General features: G+C 41.1%; 1 protein-coding gene across 1 annotated transcript; it reads left to right on the forward strand.

Annotated features, from left to right (window-relative positions):
* The first annotated feature begins 578 nt into the window (after positions 1-578).
* On the forward strand, positions 579-13,581 carry LOC107797875 (cytochrome P450 CYP72A616). Its single transcript, XM_016620794.2, has 5 exons — positions 579-1,047; positions 11,762-11,979; positions 12,216-12,460; positions 12,561-12,939; positions 13,039-13,581. The coding sequence occupies exons 1-5, from the start codon at positions 873-875 to the stop codon at positions 13,423-13,425; spliced, it is 1,404 nt and encodes a 467-aa protein (XP_016476280.1). The 5' UTR covers positions 579-872; the 3' UTR covers positions 13,426-13,581.
* Positions 13,582-19,232: the final 5,651 nt, after the last annotated feature.

Here is a 19,232-nt window from a genome sequence, read left to right on the forward strand (position 1 = left end):
TTTCAAATATTTAAGCCAATCAAATATAAAAAAAGTAAAAAGTATTTTCCAAAAAATATTATTCGTTCATACCAAACACCCTTAGTTGGATAAGCTACAAGTCTTGAATTACGGGATTCTAATAATTTCCGTTACTCACATACTAAACTAATTAGAAGAAGAAAGGGGACGGAAAACTCTAAAAATGTGAAAAGGAGTTGAGAAATGTGTATTTAGGGGCATGGGTTGATCTAGAATTATAAGAATATAGTTATATTACTAAAGAAAATATATATTTAGTATAAATTAATCCTTTCTTTTTTGGATAAATATCTCAATATTTAATTTAACGTAAAGACCGTAGGTTCGCGTACACAACAATATGAACCTATAATAGCTGAATTAGGATCAAAGAAATGTCTCTGGCAAAGAAGTTTGTGTTTTTCTTCACGATATATGTTTGTTGGAAATTTACTTTGTTGGAAATGACATTTCACTTGTCTCGGATAAGACAAAAGAGGAAAACTTCAAGGCAAATAGTAACAAACAAGTGCATTTAAGAAGCATATATTAAAAAGCTTAATTACCAAACATCTATTGATTTCATTGCAGTAGTTCCAACTTCCACGTGTCCCACTTAATAAATGTATACACAGAGTTCAAGTTCCATTAATTTCTTTGCTTTTTTTCAATCTGTGTTCCAAGGTATAAACTCTTCTCTCCCGTGTAATTTAGAAAGACATTCTTATCTTTGTTCTGCGCTCAAGAGAATAGTCTCACTATTCAGTTCATAAAAATCTGTGGCTGCTGCAACACTAATTGCTGCAACAGTTGGTATTTTGGTAGCCATTTTTTGTGCAAAATTGCTGTATACAATATGGTGGTGGCCAAAGATGATAGAGAAGAAGCTGAAAAAGGAAGGCATCTATGGCTATCCCTGCAAATTGCTGTTTGGGAACCTTAAAGAGATAATGAAAATGTCTAAAGAAGCCAAGAAACAACCCCTTTTAACTCATGATATCATACCCTGGGTTAATCCTTTTCTTCTGCATGTTGCTAACACTTATAGTAAGTCCAAATTCTTAACTCTCACCTTTCCCTATTATACATAGCCTACATTCTTTTGGCAGATTAACTTATATACATTGGCAGTAAAAAGAATATTTACATTCTTTAATGTTCTTGAACTCTATGTGTCATGATCCTAACCCCGAATCCGGTCGTGATGACGCCTCTCGTGAAGACAAGGCCAGCCAACTCAACCCAACTCAACTTTTAAAGCAGTTAATCAACATAAAAATAGTCTAAACATGATTTAAACAATACTAAATAGCGAAAATATCGATAACAATGCGGAAAGTCCAACCCGACACAACCCTAACTAGGCTGTCACAAGTCACGAGCATCTCTAAACCATAATACTAGTCTGCTAAAGTCTTAAACTACTACAAGTGTTTGAAAGGAAACAGAAATGATGGAGAAGTAGAGACACGGGGCTGCGGACGTCAACAACTACCTCGTAGTCTCCGAAAAATCGCCTGGAACTGGAGGAATCAGCACTCAGGAGCGGTACCAGCTACGCCTGAATCTGCACATAGGGTGCAGGGAGTAAAGTGAGTACTCCAACTCAGTGAGTCACAAATGTAAATAACGACTGAAAGTAAGAAAACACGTAAAACACAAGACATTCTATACTGAAGCAGTAAAAAATCACTTAAAACAGTAAAATAGTGAAGAGTCAAGTAAAATCCCTTTTCAACAAGTAAAACAAGTAATTGACAAGTAAGTAAATAAATAGAAGTTCGCCCCTCGGGCACAGTATCAACGAATCCGCCCCTCGGGCAACATCTTAGAACAGTACCAGCCCCTCGGGCTTAAACTTAGAACAATATCAGCCCCTCGGGCTCAATCTCACATCACAATGAGTACCCGCGCTCACTGGGGGTGTATAGACTCCGGGAGGGGCCCCTTACGGCCCAAGCGTAATATCAAGCCATCTCGTGGCATCAAATCTAGGCCCTCGGCCTCATATCAATCAAGCCACCTCGTGGCATATTTATGTATCCCAGGCCCTCGGCCTCATATCAATATCAATGTATCCTCACAACTAGGCCCTCGGCCTTACTCAATCCAAAAATCATCACAAGCCCCTCGGGCAATAGTAAAACAATATTTCTCAGCCCAAAATATCATTTAAAAATACTCCATCCGTTTCAATTTATGTGAACCCATTTGACTGGGCACAGAGTTTAAGAAAAGAGAGAAGACTTTTCAACTTGTGGTGTAAAATGAAGCACATATATTTTGTGTGGCTATAAATCAATGCATAAAGGTAAATTGTAAATAAGGAAAGAGGTCATTCTTTTTGGCACGGACTAAAAAGGAAATAAGTTCACATAAATTGAAACGGAGGGAGTATCATTTAAGTCTCAACACTGAGTAAAGATGGCTGAGTAGTAAAACAATGAAAATAACATGATTGAGTTCAAGTAATAAGTCAAAATAGTAATAAAAATCCCCGAAGGGTTCAAATAGTTGGCACAAAGCCCAAATATTGCAATCAGCCCAAATCATGATGATAACAAATAAGTTTCAGTCAAATACGTTATAAAATCATCAATCGGGACGGATCAAGTCACAATCCCCAATAGTGCACGACCCCACCCTCGTCATCGAGCGTATGTCTCACTTCAATATAGCACTACGATGTGAAAATCCGGGGTTTCAAAGCCTCAGAGCATTTACAATCATTACTCACCTCGAACCGGCTAAATCTCTAGCTTGCGACGCCTTTGCCCCTCGAATCGGCCTCCACGCGCGTCGAATTTATCTAAAATCAGAACGAATACACAATATGCTAAGGGAACAAAGCCCGAGCGAGAACAATCAACAAAGGGCAAGATTCCCGAATTACCAAAACATGAGCCTCGGGCCCACGTCTTGGAATCGGGTAAAATTTATATTTTCAGAATCCTCATACCCTCACGAGTCTAACCATACCAAAATTATCCAATTCCGGTACCATTTGGTCCTTCAAATCATCATTTTATATTTTTTGAAGATTCCACAACTTTTCTTCCCAAATTCTATACCAAATCACGAATAAAATGATGAATTCAATGATAGATTCATGTATTCTAGCCAAATCTGAGTTAGAATCACTTACCCCGATGAATTTCTTGAAAAACCTTCGAAAAATCGCCAAATATCCGAGCTCTCTAGGTCAAAATATTAAATAAAACCCAAAACCTCGTATTTATAGAGTACCTCACAGATTTCCACCTCTGCGGACAGCACAAAACCGACCGCGGTCCGCACAAAACCAGTGCGGTCCGCACAAAAACGACTGCGGCCGCACAAGTTTTCATCTGCAGTGACAGGCTTTAGTATTTTGGCCATAACTTTCGCTACATATGTCCAAATTGCGATATCTTTACCTGTCAGTAAACTAGACACGAATGGCTACAACTTTCATTTTTAAATCATCTCAAAATTCCTTGTAGATCAAAAGGTATGAGCTTACGAAGTAGGACCAGGGAAATGTTCCCCACCGCGGCCGCACTGCATTTTGTGCGGTCTGCACAACACCTACCGCGGCCGCACTGTATTTTGTGCGGTCCGCACAACACCTACTGTGGCCGTACTTCATTTTGTGCGGACCGCGCTGGTGGGTTCCGAGGCGTGCATCCCTTCTGGACCTGCTACAGCTATGATTTTCGACCTAAAACATCCCAGAACCTACCCGGAATCTATTCGGAACCCCCGAAACTTCAAATCAATTGTACCAACATATCTCATGACATCGTTCAAACTTGTTCAAAACTTCGGAACGCTCGCAACAACATCAAATCACCAATTTAACATAGGATTTAAGCCTAAGAACTCCAAGAACTCTTAAATTATGCTTTTGATCAAAAAGCCTATCAAATCTCGTCTGAATGACCTGAAATTTTGCACACACATCCCAAATGACATAACGAAGCTACTGCAACTATCGGAATTCCATTTTGACCCCTATATCAAAATCTCGCCTATCAACCAGAAATCGCCAAAATATCAACTTTGCCAATTCAAGCCTAAATCTTCTCTACAACTCCAAAACCCATTCCTATCGCACTCCAAAGTCACAAATCACCTTCCGAAGCTAACCGAACCATAAAAATTCCAATCCGAGATCAAATACAAACAAGTCAAATCTTGGTCAACCTTTCAAATTTTAAGCTTTCAACTGAGATTGTTCTTCCAAATTCATTTTGATTAACCTGAAACCCAATACCAACGATTTACATAAGTCATAATACACCACACGGGGCAAGTCATGCCCGAGAATTGGCGAGCGAAGTGCAAAAGCTCAAAACGACCGGTCGGATCGTTACATCCTCCCCCACTTAAACACATGTTCGTCCTCGGACGTGCCCAAAGTTATTCCAGAGCCAACCAATTGCTGAATAACTTTACCATGCATATACCCGGGGGTGATCCCACGTCACCCTATCTCATATAGGTTCGATAACTCAATGCAGCCAAAATTTCACAATCCAACCTAGCCCATAAACCTTAGAACCCCATTTCCACTTCTGAAATCATCCACAAGATCAGAATCTCACATATATATTCAGAATAAGCCCGAACCAACTGTAATAACCCATACCTGCAACCTCAGGTGCAATTACATGATAAACCACGTAACTCAAACGCTTGTAGCGATAACTTCTATTCACAGCAACTGCCCACAACAACCGAATACTGGTAAAAAATATCTTATCAACTAAAGTCTCATTCCAACACTTTCATATACTGCTAACGATAAATGAAACACGCAATAAACCATAACCATTTCTCAGATCAACCATTCATGAAGCCAATTCTCCTTTGGCAAATACCATAGCAAATTTTCGAGCCGAACCTCGATATTATCCTTCCAACATGCTGAAATCAAATTCGTTCGTATTCATTAATGATCCCAACGACCTCCTCTAATCCAACATACCACTCTGGTGACATGACATATCCATACAAGCCTAAGCCACAACTTGCACAATACACGCATCAATACGCAACAGTTTAAACATACTCAAATCATGAAAATGACTCAAATGAAAGAGCTGTACCTCAAGTTCAGCAGTACCACCACAACACAAGGCTGATAACCCGTCTCACATCATAGGAACATAACACACGAATATAACCCGCAACGTCATGAATCACCTCCACCTAACTTCGCTGCGATGTGCGATCCTATCCAACACTGCTCCACATGAATCACCTTAAGTCACATTGCTCGAAATCGACAACCATGCACAATTCGATGTCTGGAACCAAAGCAAATCATCATACCCACGGTAAAGCAAGTACATAACACCGCACAACCCGAAAGGGCATAACAGATGCGCCATCCGCCAAGCAATATCCGATACTCCTCCCGTTCGAATCCTGCTGAGAGACCCCAATAACACCGCACCACATGTGCCGATAACCAACAAATCCTAACGCCTCGCAACACGGAAAGGTAACTCATAGGCCTCCCCGGATTACTAATAAGCTCAATAACTGACAAATCAACACCTATCTCAATAATACAATTCGAAGCCAACCAAGCCGACTCAAGTTAGAATACGCATCCACATTGGCCTGCCAACGAACTCCTTATCAAGGTGAAGCTGCTTCTTCCACCCCTTTAACTCTGCCGGTGCCATACGATACGGTGTCCAACATCAAATCAATACCGAAATTAACAACCCTGCCCGACAACAAGAAACATATCTGAAAAGTCCCTCACCACCGGAACTGAATCAATGGTAGAAGCCTCTACACTGACATCCATCACGAAAGCCCAAATAAGAAAGACAATCATTCCCAACCGTCCGTTGGGTCTTCGAATTATAAAACTACTCCACTAGGGCATAATCCTACGGACTCGCCACTCAATCCGTGGCATTTTCGGCATAGCCAACAGTGCCGTGTTAGCGCAATAGTCCAGAATGACACAACACGGAGACAACCAGTCTGAACCCAATATCCCATTCAAAATCTAACATGCCAAGCATAAAAGATCCGCTTGGGTCTCCAAACCCCGATAGTCACTAAATAGTGCCGATACACACGACTCACAACCACAACATAACCTGAATGTGAGAACTTCCCCGTCTCTAAATCCATATGGCACATGAATCAACATACCTGATCCCAATTCCGCCATCCGAATGCATACCGCACCTCAAATACCCAATCATTCCACAAAAGATACTCTGAAATTCCCCCGTGTCACCAAGCAAACTCGAATATCATCAGTCGATTTAACAAGAAAGCGCCGTAATTCTATCGAAGTACCATCAACTTAATCACATTGCCTTTTCTGAAACATATACCCTCGTGAGATCACTCCTATTTAGCAATACCATTTCCTTAATCATCTGGAGATCATCCCCCTAATCATCTGAAGCTCATTTCTCTAATCATCTGAAACTGCCCGTGCTGCCTAAGAATTTTTATGACTTTCCGTTCAAAACTGAACCGTAACCTTACACACGCAAATCTCAATCCTCCACAACATACAGCATATACCATACCATCTTAGGATAACATGAGAACTACATCTCCCTTTCGAGCCACAAACATCTACGTACTCCACTAGTCAAGAACTTTCCATTGATCCCATCTAGAAGGAAATCACTATGCATCCCATGCTCCTTATGCCCATAGAAAATATACATCTCCAACCGAGGTAGAAACCATCAAGAACTCTCCGAGTTCCCCTTGCACAAACCAGACCTGCCAGGCTTGAATCCTTCTAACTCGACTAAGCTACGCAAGCCATCAAAACCTAAGAGCATTGCTGCGAAATACCTGTAGGAACTCATTACCCCGTACACACCTAAGGAACTAATCATATCCTTACCATATCGATCCGGCCTACTACCCAGCTACCCCATTTATCCGAGTTTCCTGCTGATTTACCTTCAACTTGATATCCCCTCTTGCTGTAGCACCACAATTCCTCAACCCAGACTTACCACATGAGACCCAAGCATAAAACCACATTGTCTAAGGCTTCATAAGCCGCTGAGTACTCTCTTAAGTGTTTCCAAAAGCACCACGTTTAAAATACCTACCCCGAAGGGACTTCCTGCAAATCTGGAACCATTACCTTCCTAATACTGATATATAGAATCTCATAGGAAATGTAGGAAGTACCACAAGTCTTGACATTTTCCAAATGAAAACTCAGTTCCTAACCACATATACAACTTTAAAATACCCAATTGTTACATGTAGAATCTTGAACACATTAGAGCCATTCTCGAGAGTCATTCACTCTATTCAAACTGCAATTAGTCTGATCAAATGAACCGAACAACCCGTGCCTCATTGGCACTCCGACACCACAGAATGTAACCTCATCCCAATATAACCAAGCAACTTCCTACTCTATGCACTGAGCATTCTTGCCAATAACAACTCAAGACATCCTGTGATTCTCACACGCCTATGAAGCATAATATAATCTTCATCAAAATTTTCCTTTACCCGAGCCATCCTCGGTCTCAACCTCCGTAGGCCATAACTGATTCACCCGAACGTCTCAAATCGGAACCAACATAGCACATAACCGTGCAATCGCTTAATCAATAGCAGACTCCCCCACTTGGCTCGGAGCCGTAGACCAAAATACACACAATAACTCATAACGCATATACTCTATTGCTGCCACAATGCCATAGTGAGATTAAAATCAAACCTTCATAAGCTCGTGAAACACAGACCATCTAGTACCTTGAATCTTCTGCAAATCTCGCATTCATCCTTGCAACAGTCAAGTCCACTCTCTTAAGCGACTCAAAATTTAAATTTCAACACTTATATTTCACTTGTAAATGAGACCTTCTAAAAGACACATAAGGATCACACAACCTCGGAACACTTCGCAGGAGATAACCCACCTGCCTTGTCTTCAACTAACATTTCTGTATACCTTCCACCGTCACAAACATTATGTAGTCACTTAGCTTTCCTGAGTTTGAGCTCATACCGCAACATGAAATTTACTTCACTCCCAATTAGGACACATGAAAAGACTCTTCACACGCCCATAACTCGGGGCTCTACCTCGAATCAAGATGGAATTCAAGCACCTAATAGTTCTTCTATCCTCTAGCAGACCCTTCTCGTCGCCTCCAAACCATATGGATATATCTCGCAGTACTAGCATACTCATCACATAGTTATCCAACCGTCACTCCTACTAGTAGGGAAACTACCGAACATATGAGTTCAAAAACACTTGTTCACACAATCAGCACATCGGTGCTCAAGCTATAGGCAAAGATCCGGCCTCAAGTCCTCCAGACTGGCCCAACATCAACTCACAGTAATCACATCTCGCCTCTCGATCAGGGAATCACAAGCCATCAAGGCACATCTGATACTGAGCGCTCATGAGCGCATACGAACTCGTGGAAGGAATTCAAGAGTTACTTTTCAAGTTGAATCAAGGACGCACGATTAGAATTAAAGAATGTGAAGTTTTCCTAAGGGTTCTGCACCTCTTGAGGATAAATACAGACGTCTCTGTACCGATCCACAAGACTCTACTAAACCTGCTCATGACTCGTGAGACTTATGTAACCTAGGCTCTGATACCGACTTGTCACGACCCTAACCCGAAAACCGGTCGTGATGGTGCCTCTTGTGAAGACAAGGCCAGCCAGTTCAACCCAACTCAACTTTTAAATCACTTAATCAACATAAAAATGGTCTAAACATGATTTAAACAATACTAAATAGCAAAAATATCGATAACAGTGCGGAAAGTCCAACCCGACACAGCCCTAACCGGGGTGTCACAAGTCACGAGCATCTCTAAACCATAATACTAGTCTGCTAAAGTTTTAAACTACTACAGATGTTTGAAAGGAAACAGAAATGATGGAGAAGTAGAGACACCGGGCTGTGGACGTCAACAACTACCTCGTAGTCTCCGAAAAACCGTCTGGAACCTGAGGAATCAGCACTCAGGAGCGGTACCAGCTACGCCTGAATCTGCACACAAGGTGCAGGGAGTAAAGTGAGTACTCCAACTCAGTGAGTAACAAACGTAAATAACGACTGAAAGTAAGAAAACACGTAAAATGCAAGGCATTCTATACTGAAGCAGTAAAAGATCACTTAAAACAGTAAAACAGTGAAGAGTAAAGTAAAATACCTCTTCAACAAGTAAAACAAGTAATTGACAAGTAAGTAATTCGCCCCTCGGGCACAAAATCAACGAATACGCCTCTTGGGCAACATCTCAGAACAGTACCAGCCCCTCGGGCTTAAACTCAGAACAATATCAGCCCCTCGGGCTCAATCTCATATCACAATGGGTACCCATGCTCACTGGGGGTGTACAGACTCCGGGAGGGGCCCCTTACGGCCCAAGCGCAATATCAAGTCATCTCGTGGCATCAAATCTAGGCCCTCGGCCTCATATCAGTATCAATGTATCCTCACAACTAGGCCCTCGGCCTTACTCAGTCCAAAAATCATCACAAGCCCCTCGGGCAATAGTAAAACAGTATTTCTCAGCCCAAAACATCATTTATAAATATCATTTAAGTCTCAATAGTTAGTAAAGATGGCTGAGTAGTAAAACAGTAGATAATAACATGACTGAGTTCAAGTAATGAGTCAAAACAGTGAGGAAATAGTAATAAGAATCCCCGAAAGATTCAACTAGTTGGCACAAAGCCCAAATATTGCAATCAGCCCAAATCATGATGATAGCAAATAAGTTTCAGTCATATACGCGGTAAAATCATCAATCGGGACGGACCAAGTCACAATCCCCAATAGTGCACGACCCCACGCTCATCATCGAGCATGTGTCTCACCTCGATATAGCACTACGATGTGCAAATCCGGGGTTTCAAACCCTCAGAGCATCATTTACAATCATTACTCACCTCGAACCGGCTAAATCTCTAGCTCGCGATGCCTTCGCCCCTCGAATCGGCCTCCACGCGCGTCGAATCTATCCAAAATCAGAATGAATATGTCACAATATGCTAAGGGAACAAATCCCAAGCGAGAACAATCAACAAAAGGCACAATTCCCGAATTACCAAAACCCGAGCCCCGGGCGAACGTTTCGGAATTGGGTAAAATTTACATTTTCAGTATCCTCATACCCTCACGAGTCTAACCATACCAAAATTATCCAATTCCGATACCATTTGGTCCTTCAAATCATCATTTTATATTTTTTAAAGATTCCACAACTTTTCTTCCCAAATTCCATCCCAAATAACGAATTAAATGATGAATTTAATGATAGATTCATGTATTCTAGCCAAATCTGAGTTAGAATCACTTACCCCAATGAATTTCTTGAAAAACCTTTGAAAAATCGCCAAAATTCCGAGCTCTCTAAGTCAAAATATTAAATAAAACCCAAAACCTCGTATTTATAGATTACCCCACAGATTTGCACCTCTGCGGACCACACAAAAACGACCGCGGTCCGCACAAAACCAGTGCGTTCCGCACAAAAACGACTGTAGCCACACAGGTTTTCATCTACAGTGACAAGCTTTAGTATTTTGGACATAACTTTCTCTACAGATTTTCAAATTCCGATTTCTTTACCTTTCTGGAAACTAGACACGAAGGGCTACAATTTTCGTTTGGAATCATCTCAAAATTACTTGTAGATCAAAAGATATGAGCTTCCGAAATAGGACTAGTGAAATGTTCCCTACCGCGGTCGCACTGCATTTTGTGCGGTCCGCACAGCACCTACCACGGCCGCACTTCATTTTTTTGCGGACCGCACTGGTGGGTTCCGAGGCCTTCAACCCTTCTGGACCTGCTACAGCTATGATTTTCGGCCTAAAATATCCCGGAACCTACCTGGAACCCCCGGAACTTCAAACCAATTGTATCAACACATCCCATAACATCGTTCAAAATTGTTCAAAACTTCGGAACGCTCACAACAATATCACTCACCAATTTAACATAGGATTCAAGCCTAAGAACTCCAAGAACTCTTAAATTATGCTTTCGATCAAAAGGTCTAACAAATCTCGTCCGAATGACCTGAAATTTTTCACACACACCCCAAATGACACAACGAAGCTACTGCAACTCTCGGAATTCCATTCCGACCCCTATATCAAAATCTCGCCTATCAACCGGAAATCGCCCAAATATCAACTTCGCCAATTCAAGCCTAAATCTTCTCTACAACTCCAAAACCCATTCCGATCGCGCTCCTAAGTCACAAATCACCTCATGAAGCTAATCGAACCATAAAAATTCCAATCCTAAATCAAATACAAACAAGTCAAATCTTGATCAACCTTTCAAATTTTAAGCTTTCAACTGAGAATGTTCTTCCAAATTCATTTTGATTAACCTGAAACCCAACACCAACGATTTACATAAGTCATAATACACCACACGGGGCAAGTCATGCCCGAGAACTGTCGAGCGAAGTGCAAAAGCTCAAAACGCCTGGTCGAGTCGTTACACTATGTTGCTCAGACTCTTCGAAAATATTCAAAAGTAGTACATTTTTGGAGGATCCGACACGGGTACGACACTATTTTGGAGAGTCCACGCATCTTAGTTTGAACTGTTCTATCATGTTGCATGTCTTTATTTTCCAGATTACTAGTTCAACATATTGTGAATAGACAACTTAATAGTGTGACAATTCTTATATTACTGTCAGTGTATAGAAGCTAAACGCTTTCAAATACGAGTACCATGCATGCTAACCAATGAGAATGTGAAGCAGAGAAAATATTTGTACTGTGGTATGGACCGACACCTCGCGTGACAGTTACAGATCCAAAGCTAATTCGAGAATTGCTGAACAGATTTAATGAATTCCACAAGCCTGAAGCCAATGCTTTCATTCATTTGTTTGTTACTGGACTTACGAGTTATGACGGAGAAAAATGGGACACCCACAGAAAGTTACTCAACCCTGCCTTTCATGTAGAGAAGTTAAAGGTATTATTTACTAATTGTTAGTCTTAATTTCTTGGTTGAACTCTAAATTAGACAATGGTATTTCATGTTTTGGATTTAAGTTTACACTGTAGTTTAACCAGTGATAATAGAGGCTAGTTACTAATTTTACTGGTTATTGGTTAATGCTTATTATAGGAATTAACTTGGTGTAAATATTTTTTGAACCGTCGGGCATATAACTTAAAATTCTTAATATTTATATGCTTGTCTTACAGAGGATGTTCCCAGCATTTGCTATGTGTTGTGATGAAATGTTAAATAGATGGGAGGAATTGGTTGGCAAAACAGGAAGTTGTGAGTTGGATGTGTTAAATGAGTTTCTAAACTTAGGTGGAGATGTTATATCAAGAGCTGCCTTTGGTAGCAATATTGAAGAAGGAAGGTCAATTTTCCTACTTCAAAAGGAGCAGTGCGAACTAATTTTGGCGTCTTCGTTCACCCTTTTCTTTCCCTCGCTAAGGTGTGTTTATAGTGAAATCGTATAGAATAACTAAGCAGAAGTACTTTTTTCGTTCAACATTTGGATCCTCAGTATTATAACTTGTTTCAATTTTATGCAGATTTCTTCCTACGGCTTCAAACAGAAAAGCAAAGTACATCCACAAGAAAGTTATATCTTTGATAAGAGGAATAATAGAGAAACGAGAAGATGCTGTGCGAAGAGGAATTTCAGACAATGATGATATTTTAGGCCTACTCCTAAAAGCAAGAAACGCAGATAACAAGTCTAAAGCAGGAGGACAAATAACGACCGAGGATGTGATTGAAGAATGTAAAGAATTCTACTTTGCAGGTCAAGATACAACCACTGCTTTGCTCTCTTGGACAATGGTGGTCTTGAGCATGCATCCTGAGTGGCAAGACAAAGCTAGGAAAGAAGTCTTTCAAGTCATTGGGAAAAATAAACCAAAGTTTGATGACTTAAATCAGCTAAAATTAGTAAGTAATAGCAATAATTAGTATACTATTTTCATGTCCTATATTTTAAAAGTTTCAAAATTCTGATGATTTCTTTATTTTGTAATGATCGATCACTAGATAAACATGATATTCCAAGAGGTGTTGAGATTATATCCAGCAATATTTCTTGTTCGAAGCATGTCTAAGAACACCAAATTGGGAGACATGACAATTCCAGCAGGAGTACAAGTGTGCGTGCCTACTCATTTGGTTCATCGCAATCCAGAAGTATGGGGAGACGATGCGTTAATGTTCAATCCAGAGAGGTTCTCTGAAGGGGTATCAAAAGCTGCAAAAGAGCAGATGTATTTTCCGTTTGGTTGGGGTCCTCGGATGTGCATTGGGATGAACTTTGGCATGTTAGAAGCCAAGCTGATTTTATCTCAAATTCTGCAGCGCTTTTGGTTTGAGCTCTCTCCTTCCTACACTCATGCCCCTCTGTTGACTCTGATTATGAGACCTTAGTATGGTGCTCAGACAATTGTCCACAAACTTTGACTAGAGGTTTTGTATGTGAGTCGTACTAGTACTAGTTTTTGAATAAAGGTTGAGATATACTCTGCTCCTACTTTATGCATTTCGGTATCCATTATTTTGTATGTGAAAACTTTGTTGTCATTAGCATTATGAATTTATTAACCCTTGAAAGAGTTTTAGTAGTATTTCTTAAGCAAGCATAGAGAAAAAAAGGTTGCAGCTTGTCTCGCACTAGCGTGGGAATGAATCGTCCTTGCATTTTACACAGCAAAACTTATTCAATCACAAGTATCTCTAAGAATGAGGCTATTGAGATTGACAGAGCTGGATCGAGGATTTGAGGTTTATGGGTTTCTATCGTAGTTTCAAATTAATATGCAATAATAAATGGGTTTACAATTAGATATTTACATATATTTAGTAAATTTTTTAATATAAATATAAGGTCTAAACAAGAGTTATTGAATTTCTGGGAACTCATATTCAATGCTCTAGGTCCGCCCGTGGAGATAGATATAAATACCTATCCCCCTCCCAAGGAAAGTAGAAAAGGATCTATACATGCGATATTCGAGAGAGAAGAAACTTGCATGTTTTTTTTGAGATGCAACCCCATGCGAGAAAAAGAAAAGTAGAAAAGGATCTATAGTATGTCTTTTTGCGAGAGAGAAAAAACTTCCATGTTATTTTTGAGATGCAGATTAGGTCGTCGATACAATAGAGTCTGATTCATCGAATCCAACATTGTAAGCTCCTAAATTTTAGTACTAGTAGCTTTGTTGAGATTACAAGATTGGTGAATGGGAAATGGATGGAACAAAGTGAAGGGAAAGTAAGTTCTTTTTTGCTTTGGAAAGACCAAAATGTCCCTCATTGGTGGTGGAAAGAAAAGTAAATGTGCTATACTGAGAAAGCACTTTTCTTGTTAAATGAGTTAGAAGGAAAGTAAGCCTCGTGTCGTCGTCGTCGCTCGCTAGGCTTCGGTCAAAGATTGATTTATTAATCTTTTTGGACAAAATTTCTTTCAATTGTATAATTAATTAACGAAAATTCAACGCGGAATAATCCACGACACGACACGACCCGGTCTGTTTCTTTCCCAGAATATTTCAAACGTGAAATGTTCCCACCTGTTCCAACAACCATGGATATTTCTGAAAGGTTGCAAATCTCTTCAGAAACAGTACCAGAAAATGGTTATAAATAGAGTTTTTGGTACCAATACACTGGTGAGTTAAATTGTTCTATCTTGGGAGGATAATATTCCAGCACCTTAGGTATTTGAGGCGAATAATTTTCTTACGGACACAATGTGCATTCAGTGGGATCGATTTATTCCGAAATTATTTTTCAGATATTATTTCGACATTCTGTTGCTGCTAATTTTCTGTTTCTGATTCTGTTTCAGAAAGTTTACTATTTCATTATTCATTACAGTAATACAGATTGAATAACAATCTTAAGAAAATTACTTTTTTAAAATATAATTTGTATTCTATTTTTGGAGATTAAAACATATGTGGTTTTCTACTGCTTTTGAATTTTTCTATTCTGATTTAATGATATAAAAACTTTATCGGAGTATTAAAATTCAGAAACGATTTGAAGAACATAAAAACTTCATCGCTTTCTGTGAAATGGTATGTAAAAACTTTGGTTTTTATTTATTAAACGTATTGTCTATCATTAATTACAGTACTATTTAATGTACTATTTTTGTCATTAATTGAACTCTTCTCTTGTTGACTGTGAGAAATGACAATTGATAATGAAAATCCTTCTGCGACTGTTGCGGCAATGGCGATAGCCTCGTCAAGCTGAACTGTTGTGCCACCGACTGAGAAATCGGAAAATTTTCTGGAGCCAACTTTAATGGATAGCAGCAAAAGGTGTTTTTATGGATTACCACGCTTGGTATGTGTGACGACCCGAAGGGTCATCACCGTAGTTCTTCCTTGTTCCGCGCTTTCGAGGCCTTGAAAATCTCGCTTTTAGTTGCCTCGATTGGCATGCGCAGTTCGGGCGCGTAGTCGGAAAGTTTTTATGTTAGAATATGTGAATTATGTGAAACATTTGATGAATTTTGGTATTAATATGTATAATGTTGAATTCGGTCAACATTTTGGGTAAACGGACCCGGACCTGTAATTCGACAGTCCCGGAGGGTCCGTAGAAAAATATGGGACTTGGGCGTGTGCCCGGAATCAAATTCTGAGGTCCCAAGCCCGAGAAATGAATTTTTGAAGGAAATTATTTTTCTGAAATTTGATATGAAATTTGAAATGAAAAGGAGTTAGAAAATATAGGTATCGGGCTCGTATTTTGGTTCCGACGCCCGGTACAAGTCTTAAATATGTGTTAAGCACTATCTGTAAAGTTTGGCTAAAAACGGACGTCATATGACGTGTTTCGGACTAAAAATGGAGAATTTGAGTTATGAAAGTTGAAGAAAGAAAATCATGTGTTTGAGGCTTGATCCTATGTATATGATGTTATTTTGGCGATTTGATCGCACGAGTAAGTCCGTAAGATGTTTTTAAGGTTGTGTGCATGTTTGATTTGGAGCCCCGAGGGCTCGGGTGAGTTCTGAATGGGGCCCGGGAGGTCTTGGACTTAAGAAAATGCAGGTTCAGGTGTTGCAGACACCAGCGCGGCCGCGGTCATTTTGGCGCGGTCCGCGCTGGAGCCGCGCGACCGCGATACATTTTTGTGCGGTCCGCGTGGCTGAGTCTGAGGGCTAGGGTTTCAGGTCAACCAGCGCGGCCGCGCACCAAAACAGTACGGTCCGCGCTGGAAGGGTTCAGAGAAGCCCCAATTTTTCTCCCACTCGACGCGGCCGTAACACATTTTTGTGCGGTCCACGCCAGGTCCTCAGAAAGGTATACAAGTTCGGAAATCTCAGTCATTTTTCACTTTTCAAAAACCCAAAACCGAGGAGGCGATTTTCCAAACAACTTTTCTTCTCCAAAACGATTAGTAAGTGATTTCTAACTTAATTTCTTTATCCCTTAACATCTTTTAACATAATTTCAACTTCAAATCAAAGATTTTCATGGGGAAAATTGGGTGTTTTGGGTAGAACCTAGGTTTTCTACAAATTGAGAAGTTGGACCTCAATTTGGGGTCCGATTTAAAAACAAATCATATATTTGGATTCATGGGGGAATGGGTAACCGGGTTTTGGTCCGAACCTCGAATTTCGACCACGTGGGTCCGGGGGTATTTTTGACCTTTTTGGGAAAAACCTTGAAAAATCTATTTTCATGCATTGGGGATGATTCATTTAGTAATTATTAATGTGATTAAGTAAACTTATGACTAGATTTGAGCGGATTGGTGGTGGAATCAAGAGGTAAAGCTATACTAGAAGCGTGAGTTGAGTTTGGAGCATTCGAGGTAAGTGTTTGTTCTAACTTTGGCTTGAGGGATTAGGATTTGGATGTTATTTGCTACGTGTTAACTGTGGAGTACGGTGTATAGGCATGGTGACGGTTATCTATGCACCGGAGTCTAGCATGACCGTGAGTCGTAGTTGCTTTTAAATTCGAAAGATGTGAAACAGTTGAGCTAATTACTTGCTAATATAATTATGAAGTGATAGTTGAGAAGCAGATGAGTTAAAGAAGGAAGTGTGGTATTTTTCCCTTGCCGGGACTTATTGTTGATTTGTTCTCCCTTTGGTTGTGACTGATGATTGGGTGAGGAAGAGCGATTATGCACGAAGGGTCTTTCCGTGCCATGTTTTGATAATTATGCACGAAGGGTCTTTCCGTGCCTTGATGTGAGAGTTAGGTGAGGAAAAACACGAAGGGTGATGCCGTGCACTATATTTGACAGTTTTGGTGAGAATTGAGAGTAAAAGAACGAAGGTTGGTGCCGTGCAGTTGTTGATTCACTTGCTCTCTTTCATAGATGCTAATTATTCAGTTTCCATCTCTCTGTTCGTTGGTCTTATATCTAAATTTTTACACCGCACAGCATGTCCCCTCTCTAATATCTATTTAAATTCTGTATATCTTTCCGTGGTTGCACATATATCTGTATAAGTTAATTGTGGTAGGTTCGGTCTAGCCTCGTCACTACCTCGCCGGGGTTAGGCCAGGCACTTACCAGCACATGGGGTCGGTTGTGCTGATGCTACACTTTTGTGCCCTTTTTGTGCACAGATTCGGGAGTAGCTTACGGACCGCAGTAGCAGTAGATTGGGAGCATGCCTTCAGTCCAGAGACTCCTAGGTAGTTCGCTGGCGTGCGTGGGCCCTGAGTCTCATCTATTTCATTTCTGTTTGTTTTCATTGTATCGAAGCAGACTCCTTATGTATTTTCTTTCAAACTCTTATTTGTAGTATCTTATAGTAGTCCGTGAGTATTGTGACACTAAATCTTGGGTAGAGAATGATGTTAATTTTCCCGCATTTTCGTTCATTTAATATTAAATTAAGGCTTCCGCTTGAATTTATTGTTTTTATTATTATCTTGTTGAAAATTAGTTGAAAAGGTATGTTAAGGTTGGCTTGCCTAGCTCCGACAGTAGGTGCCATCACGGCTCCCGATGGTGGGGAATTCGGGCCGTGACAAGTTGGTATCAGAGCACTAGGTTACTTAGGTCTCACAACTCACGGACAAGCTCAGTAGAGTCTGAGGGATCAGTACAGAGACGTCTGTATTTATCCCGCAGAGGCTACTGAGTTAGGAAAACTTCACCTTGTTTATTCTTATCGTGCGATTCTATTTCTCAAGTACTGATTGTCTTTCCACTCTGTTCTTTCGCAGATGGCGAGAACACGTGCTTCCTCTTCTACCGTGCAGCAGCCCGAGCCCCCAGCAGCAGCTTCTATTAGGGGCAGAGGGCGAGGCCGTGCCAGAGGCAGAGGCCGGGGCAGAGCTCAGCCCCGAGCGGTAGTCCCAGAGGTGGAGCCTCATATTGACTACGACGAAGGGGTTCCAGCTCTAGCAGCTCCGGTGGGCCCAGCTCAGGTCCTAGAGGGTTTCATAGCCACTCCAGTGCTTCAGGATGCTTTTGTCCGACTGGTAGGCTTTATGGAGGGCATTTCTAGAGCGGGTTTGCTTCCCGTAGCTCCAGCCACATCTCAGGCTAGGGGAGGAATTTAGACTCCCGATACTCGTACTCCAGAGCCGGTAGTTCCTCAGGCTCAGGTTCCAGCAGTTCAGCCAGTCGTGGCAGTTCAGCCAGCTGTGGCAGCCCAGCCAGGTATTGCGGCTCAGTCCAGTGATGGTGCGGCTATGTACGCGGATGCTTTGTGAAGGCTTGATCGTTTCACCAAGCTCTTCACTACTACATATAGTGGCACTCCCTCAGAGGATGCTCAGAATTTCATATTCAGTTGTCATGAGGTTCTACGGACTATGGGCATTGTAGAGACCAATGGGGTCGACTTCGCCACTTTCCGCCTGGCAGGATCCGCCAAGACTTGGTGGTGGGATTTCTGTTTAGCCAGGCCAGCAGGGTCGCCATCATTGACCTGGGATTAGTTTTCAGAGTTATTTCTGGGGAAGTTCCTTCCAGTTACTCAGCGAGATGCTCTTCGCAGGCATTTTGAGCGTCTCCAGCAGGGTCCTATGACGGTCACCCAGTATGAGACCCGGTTCATTGATCTCGCTCGTCATGCCATTGTGATACTCCCCACCTAGAGAGAGAGAGTGTGGAAGTTTGTTGATGGGTTGGCCTAGCCGATCCGTGTTCAGATGGCCATGAGTGCCGGTGGTGAGATTTCATTTCAGGAGGCGGCAGATGGTGCCCGCCGGATAGAGATGGCACTTGCTCAAGGAGGTGGT

The sequence above is a fragment of the Nicotiana tabacum genome, chromosome 8, assembly GCF_000715075.1.
Source record: "Nicotiana tabacum cultivar K326 chromosome 8, ASM71507v2, whole genome shotgun sequence".
NCBI lineage: Eukaryota > Viridiplantae > Streptophyta > Magnoliopsida > Solanales > Solanaceae > Nicotiana > Nicotiana tabacum.

Excerpts from the sequence above, each read along its gene's own strand:
- LOC107797875 (XM_016620794.2), top strand. The coding sequence starts at position 873 with ATGATAGAGAAGAAGCTGAAAAAGGAAGGCATCTATGGCTATCCCTGC. Across the intron at positions 12,461-12,560 it reads CTTTTCTTTCCCTCGCTAAG|ATTTCTTCCTACGGCTTCAA; the intron begins GTGTGTTTATAG and ends AATTTTATGCAG. Across the intron at positions 12,940-13,038 it reads ACTTAAATCAGCTAAAATTA|ATAAACATGATATTCCAAGA; the intron begins GTAAGTAATAGC and ends ATCGATCACTAG.